We start from the raw sequence: 9,066 nt of genomic DNA on the forward strand, positions 1-9,066 counted from the left end.
GGGCGGCGGGGGGCGCCAGTGTGCGCGGCCGACGGGCAGGTGCGGGGGCGGGCCGAGGGCGGCGGCGACTCGGGGACGGGTCAGCCGCCCGGCAGCTGCGGCGCTCGGCCGGGCTCCTCGGCTCGCCCGCCGGGCCCGGAAAGGCCGAGCGCCCGCCTGCTGGGGACGTCGGGGAGCGCGCCCCGGGCCGTCGGGGGGGCCTCGGCGACGCGCCCCGGCTCTGGACTGTCGAGGGCGGGAGCTCGAGACCAGAAGCCCGGCCGGGGGCACGGGACGCAGGCCGCCAGCCACCTTCCCTAGGCCCTGGCGCCCACGTAGACCTCACGAGTTGAACGGGCCCGGCGGGAACTTTCTAGAACGTCCCCCTGGAGATCTGAGTGCCTGAAACCTCTAGGCTCCACAGGCTGTCCTGGTGTGAAGGCCCTTCCCCTGGGATGGCCGGGGTTACTCTGGAGTTTGGAGGTGGGGATGGGGGAGTGCAGGCGAGGATTGAGGGCGTGAGGGAAAGGACTTTTTTTTTTTTTTTTTTTTTTGCTGGTCAATATCAATTTTCCGTCGATTTTGGCTTTTTGTTTAGGTCCGGCTTTTTGTCCTCTCCAGGCTGCCAGTTGGATGGTATACGAGAAACAGTACCATTCTTCCTGTTAATGAACTCTTTTTTAAGTCATTTTTTCTCATTTGACCCTTCCATGGAGCAGAAGCAAATTGCGTGAAATTACCTCCAAGGATTACATTTATTACTGGCCAATGAGAACCCCTCGCCTTGTTTTACAAACTCTTAATCCTATGTCATTCTGATGCCGCAAACAAGCCGGGTCCCGGGCCTCCTATTCTTTCAACTTTCCCCAGCTGGAGGGACCTCATTCTGCACTTAATATTCCCCATAAATATCACACGCTAAAGACCCCCTGACTTCCAGCAAGTCCACATTAAACATGTGACATGTCACGCATGACAAACTCTGAGTATCTTTTCAAAGCAGCATTAAAAGCAAAGAAACCAATTTTCTTCTCCTTCCAAACCTCCCCAAGTGCTGAATGATGGGGATTGGAAAGAGCCACTGGAGCGTACTTAGGGGGATTTTATGAGATTTTCCAGAATGATTTAATCTTATTGTGAGCATTATTAATGAATGGCAACCCAATTTGGCCCCAATATCTGGGAACGCGGTCACAATGCTGGGAGCGGCTGACCCCCCCAACCTTAAGCAAACCTCTTCCACCGTGGAGGAGGGCATGCCGAGCCCAGGGGAGTTCAGGAGAGCCCCTGCGAAGGGGGCATGGCCATCCCCTAGCACGTCCAGGGCGGAATGCCCGCCACCTGCTTTCCCAGGGCCACCCCTACAGAGTCGGGATGAGGGGTGATTGGGAGCCTCTGTGGGAAGGAAGAGGGGAAGCCGAAAGTTAACTTGCTACATTTTCAGACAGGCCGGCCAGATCTGGATGAGGCCCTGGGAGGAAAGGCAAGGAGGGCGGAATATTGGCATAGTAGCATCAAAGGTGCCCCTGCTTTCTTCTGCCACCAACTTCCCATGGCCTGCGCGGCGACCGTCGGGGCGGGCATCGTAGGCTTGTTGGCGGGGAAGGCAGGAGATGCGGCACTACTGGACAAGGTTTGGGACACCTCGGGACTCGAAACTCAGACTTTAGCTAAAGTCACCGGGAGCGGCCCCAGCCAGTTTCTCATTTTTTTCTCCTAGTAGCCCACTCCCCCTCCCTATTTGGGACAAACATTTATGATTACTGTTTTGGATTTGTAAAACCCAGAGACAAGGCGCCCCTGGCTCTCCTTTTCGGTTCACTGTGAGCGCGGAGATCTTACTGGAAGAGAAGGGGGGGCTGATGTCAGAGGGAAGGAAATTATACACGGGTTCCTGGAACTTGCGTTTAGAGGAAGAAATGTGTACGTGAGCATGTGTCCATGTGTATACACAACAGTGAGTGTGTGGGGATGGCGGGGGTCTTACTTGGGGCCTAAAAGGGTATTTTGGAACTCTGCGTTCCGCGGAGCAACTGCATATTTCACAGCCAGGGGCTGGCTGGCTGGGGGGCAGAGAGTAGAAAACCTGCTACCTGATGGAGGAGGGGGTAAGCATTTTTCAAAGGAGAAAGTTGTGTTGTCTCTGGACGTTATTAAATGGTCCACTTTGAAGTATACATTTTTTCCTTTAAAGAAAAGGGAGCGATTACCAGTTATACATTAAGAAATGTCATTCAGTCATTTTTATTCATTCTCCGGAAATCTTCGTAAAAGCCTGAATCATACTTCTACAAGCAGCAATTTTGTTAATCCAGGGGGTTATTACTCTGGGCCCTTATTAGGTTCTACACCACTGCCAAGCAATCCTATAACCCTCTCAAAAGAAGTTTACCTCCCTGTTATAAAACCAGTAGTGGTATTTATACTGTGCAATAATTAGTGTATTACTTGAATCCACTAACACGTTCATTTTATCTCTGCACAAAACCTCTAGTCTGCTTATAGAAAGCTTGTGCCTCCTTTGGTGCTGGTAAAGTGGTGAAAGAGTGAATTGAAGGCTGGTTGCACTTTCTCCTTTTGCCTCGCCTTAATTCCCATCTCTTTTTGCTCTCATCCAATTAGCACAGTGTATTAAGCGGTTTATCATCTCATAGTCAGCTATTGAGAGAAACAAGGCGAGCACTTTGCAATAGAACCTGCGCTCCTTTGACACCCTCAGGTACTTACATATTCCACTGTGCTATGAATAATAGAGGAAGAATGGAGCGCTAATTCCCTCATCAAAGAATGCCTTGTCTGCTGCTTTGCTCAACAACACCATTCTGATCAAAAGAAAAGCAATAAAGCTTAGCATAACAAAACGAAACCTACTTATTAGCTTAGTGGTTAAATTAATGCAGAGCCGCTGCTATTCAAAACCAAGGTTTGAAAACAGCCTCCAACAACCTGATAATGCTGCCTTCGGGATGAAGGAATTTTAATCTGAAATTTGAGGCTGGCTCAGATGAGTTCATCTATTAAACTGCTATAAGGAAGCTCCACGGCAAACCGTTCAATTAAGAAATATTTAGGTGAGGGGCAAGAGAGGGAGAATGAGAGAGAGAGAGGGAGAGGGAGAGGAAGGCAAGGTAGCTTTAAGTTTGGGATGGGAGCACTGAATCGAGGGGCTGGGGCTCGGTGTGTTTTTCTTAAAACCCTGACACAAAACAGGGAAATTTGTTTCTGGAGTGTCCTTATCTTTGCATCTCCTACCAAATTAATTTCAACGACGTGTTTGAAAAGGTGTGTTGATGTTTGCGTGTGTTGGATGAGGAAGAGGTGGGCTGGGCAAGAGAAGGGGGTGGGGGTGGAGGGCAGTGAATTCGTCCCCTTTCAACATCCTTTCCGAACCCCCATCTGTGAACTTTTGATTAGCCCCCATGTCTTGGGCAAGAGTCACAAGGTTAACTGTGTTTCCTGGACAAATTAAAATATTGAGCATGATCTGTGTAGCATTTTCAACTTCTGGCCTCCCCCACGCCCCCAGGAAGGAAGGAGAGTGGAGAGGTAGAGAGTGGTGTCCAAGATAAATGTCCACCCTGTGTAGGCAGATCCTACCGCCTACATTCAACAGGAGAGGTGCCCTTTTCAGAGGCCTGGGACTGAAAAGAGCAGGTTTTTTTTTTTTTTTTTAGGGTATCATTTCCCAACCCAGGTAAAGGCCCAGGTAAAATTTGGCCCAGAGGTTTAGTCTGGCCCAGTGTTCAAAATTTTAAAAGATTAGTTGCCAAAGCTTAGAAATTGAGACACTTTATGGAGTATCTGGATCCCTGGCTTCTCTTGAAAACCGGATCATGTGGCCACTCTGGGCTCCATCCCTTCCAGCATCACTGAGTAACCTCTGCCCTCTTTGGACAGGACGCGCCCACTCTGGTTCAGCGCAGTCCCTGCCACTCTGTAGCGTGAACCCGGCTTGTTCCATCCGTTAGCACTTGAGCTTAAGATTCTGGCCCAGGAGTCTGTGGAGACATGTGGGTAGGCTCCCCCTCGCAAAGAAGTGGGTGGCTTTTCTGCACCGTCCCACCCACTGCCCTATCAACTGACAAAAATCAAGGAGTAGAAACCTTTCTCGGAGAAAAGTGAGTGCTTCTCCAGAGTTCTAACAGAGAGATCCACTGGAATTCTTTTTTTTCTGAATACTTATATATTTATTTATTCATGAGAGACACAGAAAGAGAAGGGCAGAGATATAGGCAGAGGGAGAAGCAGGCTCCATGCAGGGAGCCCGATGCGGAACTCGATCCCGGGACCCCGGGATCATGCCCCGAGCCAAAGGCAGCCGCTCAACTGCTGAGCCACCCGTTCCTAGAATTTTTAATCAAAGTTCCAGTTCCAGCTCTCTGTAAAATTCTCTATATGTCCCTCCCAGAAAAGCACGTTCACTAACCTGGAGTTATAGATCTGAATGAGAAAGCACCTCTGGCTGCATTAGCTATTTTGGGGGCCGTGCCATGCTATGTCTAACTTTCTATAGACCTGCTTCCGAAATAGGTCCTGCCCTCACAGTGCTTGCCAGCTAGATGCAGAGACAAGAGACAGAACAGTAAGAAGTTATCTGAGTGTCCTGGAATTTCTTGATGACCAAGTTCAGGATAACTCTCTATTTGTCTTTACCATAACCCCAGGTTCCAGAAACCAAGGAAAACACGTCTTCTCTTCAGAAAGCAACATGGGAGCATGGGCTCCAGAAGCACACATTGAAGAACCATCTCTAGAACCTTCTATGACAAAAACAGTGAAAACCACACTACTTAGTTTCCCAAAGCAAGATGGCTGCTCCCACTTGTGACAGGTCGGGGAGCCTGGGGTACCAAGGCATTAATTAACTGACAGGGGCCTGCACCCAAAGTGTCTCTGCTTAGAACCTGAATATAAGAGACAGGGGAGAAAGTGAGGGAGAGATAAGAGAAAGCAAAGCAAGATAGAAGACAGTGTCATCTCCACTGCTTTAACAAGGGGACTCCACTAGTGTCCATGCTGGGTGACCATCCTCCTGTGGGGGGCCTTTCTCCCAGGAGCCATTGGTCTTGCTCTCCAAACATAAGACACCACTGGGCTCTTGGTTTAGCTCTTTGGTCATCTAAGTCAGTGAAGCACATGAGAAACCTTACTTCATCTCTTTTTTTTTTAATTTTTTAAAATTTTTATTTATTTATGATAGTCCGAGAGAGAGAGAGAGAGAGAGAGAGAGAGAGAGAGGCAGAGACATAGGCAGAGGGAGAAGCAGGCTCCATGTACCGGGAGCCCGACGTGGGATTCGATCCCGGGTCTCCAGGATCACGCCCTGGGCCAAAGGCAGGCGCTAAACCGCTGCGCCACCCAGGGATCCCTTTACTTCATCTCTTAAAGTACCCAAAGGCCACAGGAATTCTCCCAAATGTGGCTCAGGACATTTGGACATACATCACTCGGGCATCTCTGAGCTGAAGTGGAGCTGGCGGAGGTCTGGGAAGGGGATGGCCTCTGGGCATCCCTTACTCCTGGCTGCCACCTCTAGCCAACATTGTGTACCTGATAAAGATTCACTGCAACTACTTTCCTTTCAGAAAACTTTATTTAAGTAGAGAAAAAACAGTACAACATATTTTTCTTTTAGAAAAACAGGTAGACATTTGAGAAAAAAATACAGTGTACAGGGGAAATAGATTTTGTTAGTATAATCTTACCAATAATGTAAAATGGGAAGATCGCTATTCTGAAATACATATGGCTTCCGGCGAAGAGGCACCAGTGTGAGGAAATGGGAAAACAAAACAAAACAATCCCCCCCAACACAAAACAGCACCTGGGCCAATTAACCAAACCTCCTCCCAATTTCTTCTGAATATAGCACAATGATCTTTGCCCCGTCTTCTACACATTTTAAAGGAATTGTTATAGGTTATCAAATTATTTTAAATGTGTTTTCCTACTACATAAACCTTAACCTGGACTTTCTACTTAAGGGGGAAAAAAGGAATGTGAATGTAAAACACCTGTCCAGTGTGTGTGTGTGTGTGTGTGTGTGTGTGTGTGTGTGTGTGTGCACGTGCAACTTTGGAGCGATTCAATAAACAAGTAAGCTCTGTTTAATCTATTTAGTAAATGCAAGGCTTCTCTATCTCCCCCCTCGGCTACCTATATAAAAGACAAGACTGAAAAGGGCAGCCACTCCTGGAGCCAGCGGCTGGGGCAACAGTTGGGTTCAGACGGGGTTTAATTGGCGTGTGAAAAGGCAAAATGTTAGCGCTCCTACCAGGCTTCATAAATCTCTGGGGGCATCTCGGCTGAAGGCCCTGGGGCAAAGCGGGGTCCCTTGCATTCCAGCCACTCTCAATTAATTTCTCCTCCCTCACCGGCCCCTCCCCTAGAAATCCAGTCCCAAATCCCAAGCAGCTCGCCCTTCCCCCGCTTTGCGAAGGGCTCTAGGCCGACTTTTCAACAGTAAGGGCCAGGTTGTAATAGGAAGGTTCTTCTGACGCTCTCTGACGCTCTGACGTGGTAGGTGGGGGGCCGTGGCGGGCCGGGAACGCCCCTCCCCAGCCACACGCACACAAACAGGAGATGCAGTCCTCAAGGAAACTGATGCCGGAGAAGCAGTTCGGCGTGGAGGTGCCAGGAAGCTGGGCGTCTTCCTCCCCCCGCCCCCCCCACTTCTGGGGTTCCCTCAGGGCCTCACAGCACAGTCTGCGAAGAGTTTGCTGAGGTTCACTTCCGAGTAGCCACTTCGGGACAGGAACTGCTCTGCTGTGTTCCTGAGTTTCTGGTAGTCCTGACGAACTTTTAAGGTAAAAACCTTCTTCAACTTATCTAAAAAGAAATAAAAATAAAAGGTTTACAAGTCTCACAGGCTGCACCTTTAAAGACCATTCAGCATTTATTTGCCAAGCACTAGAGAAGAGGGTGCGGGTTCTCTCTGCAGTTCCACTTCTCGGATATCCTCACGGTCCTGTTGCTGGTCTACACCCAGGGCCAGTCCCACGCCCGGGGGTGGGGGGGCAGGTGGGACCCCTGCGGTCCTCTGTGGACGCCTTTCCTCCTTTACCCTGCCCGCCACTTCTCACCACCTAGCTGACTCGGCGCACCGAGGGACGAGGGACGGGCAGGGCCACGCTCCGCGATGCGAGCTGCAGGTGGCAGGCCTGTGTGCAGCAGCCAAGGTGAACTCCACCTGCAGCCACCACTCTCGCAGGGCTGTCGAGCATCTGCATGCAACTGCCTGCAAAGTATGGATGTGGCGGGAAATACTTTGTCTCAAGGGAAGCCAGAGCCTCTCAGAGCAAACTCCCTGGAGCAGCTGGGCCCAGTTGGCTTTCAGGCCCTCCGAGCTGTGTCCCTCTGCCGTACAAAACTCCTCTGCTCAAAGAGCTCAGTGAGGGGTAGGCTGTCTGGAGAGCACCTGTCCGTTGGTGAGATTTCCTGGTCATCGTCCACACTGTATGCCTGTGAACTCTGGGTATGACGCAGCCATTCCTGTGTTTCCTGCTGCTTCCACCCATTCCTCTCCAGCCTTCCCATTCTGCAAGGGGCACTACAGCCTGACGGCAGATCCTTCCTTTCCCTCCCCAGAGCCTGCTACCTCTACACTTGGTTTGTTTAGAGGAGCAGTAGGGCCAGACGCCGAGGTCTGATCTTTGGACGATCAGGGTGATCCCTAGAGGAGGCACCCTTGCCCAGGACGCTGAAGACAACACAGTTTTGGTTCAAAGCTGCTCAGGAACCCTGTCAGGTGTTTGGAGAGGCCGACTGCAATTTTTTTAAATCCCCATTTGGTGGCTGAGGAAAGTGGGAGGTTAAGTCACTCACCCGAGGTGATACAGCTGGAAATCCGGGATCAAGAAGCGCAAGCCCAGGTATCCAGAACCCTGAGTCCACACTTGGGAGGACAGGCTCACTTGTGCACCCCCCTCACCCCACCCTGTGGTTAGGGCTCCCAGATGCGCAGGCCCCAGATGCCGGCCTGTGCCGAGCCAGGCTGCCCAGAGCCCCGGAATAGGAAAGCATCGGGAAGCAAACACGGAAGGGAGTGCACATCAAGCACAAAAAGGAAATCCCCACTGAAACAACAGAGTGACACTGAAGCCTACAAAATACCCGGAAAACTAAAGCTGGGTCTCAAGATTTTTGTTCCTTAGCTACACATTCCCATTTGTTCTCCACAACCTTTTCTAAATTACATCAATTGCCTTTCAATAAAACAACAACAAAAAGTTTTGTGGAGAGGATTTAAATGCTGAAGGGGGGGTGGAAAAAGAGAGGCGAGGGGAGAGGGGGAGAGGGAGGGGGAGGGGAGGGAAAGGGAGAGATAGATAGATAGATGATAGATATTGAGGCAAGCACGCAGGCACCGGTAGCAGACTATAGAAAGACACTTGGAAAGTTCTAATTATCCGAGTCTGGGAATACACAACAATGGCCCGGAGCAGTGGCGGCCGCCTCGCCTCCCGGCAGGCCAGAGCAGCAGGCCGGCACCCGTGCGTGTGAATGACACAAGCGCAGGTGCTGACTGGGGAGCACATTTCAAGAGCTGCCGGAATAAGGAGCAGGGGAGGAAGGGAGAGGGCATCGCTCCTGATGTGTTTACCTCCTCTGCTGATGGGATATTGACTTTTCCCACCAGGTTGGTTAGAAAGGGGACTATTTACGCTGCCACACAGCAGAGCTAGAATGACAACCAGCGTCACTCGGTGCTTCTTCTTCGTAAAAGACAAGTGTGACCACCGGCATATCCCATAGCCGGTCAATACAGCCAAGGCACCATTCCACGCCAGTTAGACATGCAGATAAAAGCTCCCACTTGTTTCCTCAATGAGAATTTAATCAATAACGTATGGAAGGTCTTCTGGGAAACAGAACTGCAGGAGCAGGCACAGGCATGTCAGAGGGGGAGCTGTGGGGGGACAAGGGCTCACCCCTTCTTTGGGGTTTTTCTCAGCCCCCATCAGGCAGGCACCTCGGCCTTCCACATTAGGCTTCACAAGAAATCCTGCTTCCTTGACTGCTACACCCACCACCGCAGAACTCAAGGGAAAATACCAGTGGTAAATGGTGGAAACCAGTTAATGTGGC

The 9,066-nt window shown here is 50.6% G+C and overlaps 1 protein-coding gene across 1 annotated transcript in view; it reads right to left on the reverse strand.

Annotated features, from left to right (window-relative positions):
- Positions 1-5,553: 5,553 nt before the first annotated feature.
- The window catches only part of POLA1 (DNA polymerase alpha 1, catalytic subunit), a 310,973-nt gene continuing 307,460 nt past the window's right edge, over positions 5,554-9,066 (reverse strand). The window contains exon 37 of the mRNA XM_077890067.1: positions 5,554-6,807. Coding sequence (XP_077746193.1) covers positions 6,665-6,807 — 143 coding nt within the window. The 3' untranslated portion in view covers positions 5,554-6,664. The remainder of the gene's footprint in view (positions 6,808-9,066) is intronic.

This window comes from Canis aureus, chromosome X (assembly GCF_053574225.1).
Source record: "Canis aureus isolate CA01 chromosome X, VMU_Caureus_v.1.0, whole genome shotgun sequence".
Taxonomy (NCBI): Eukaryota; Metazoa; Chordata; class Mammalia; order Carnivora; family Canidae; genus Canis; species Canis aureus.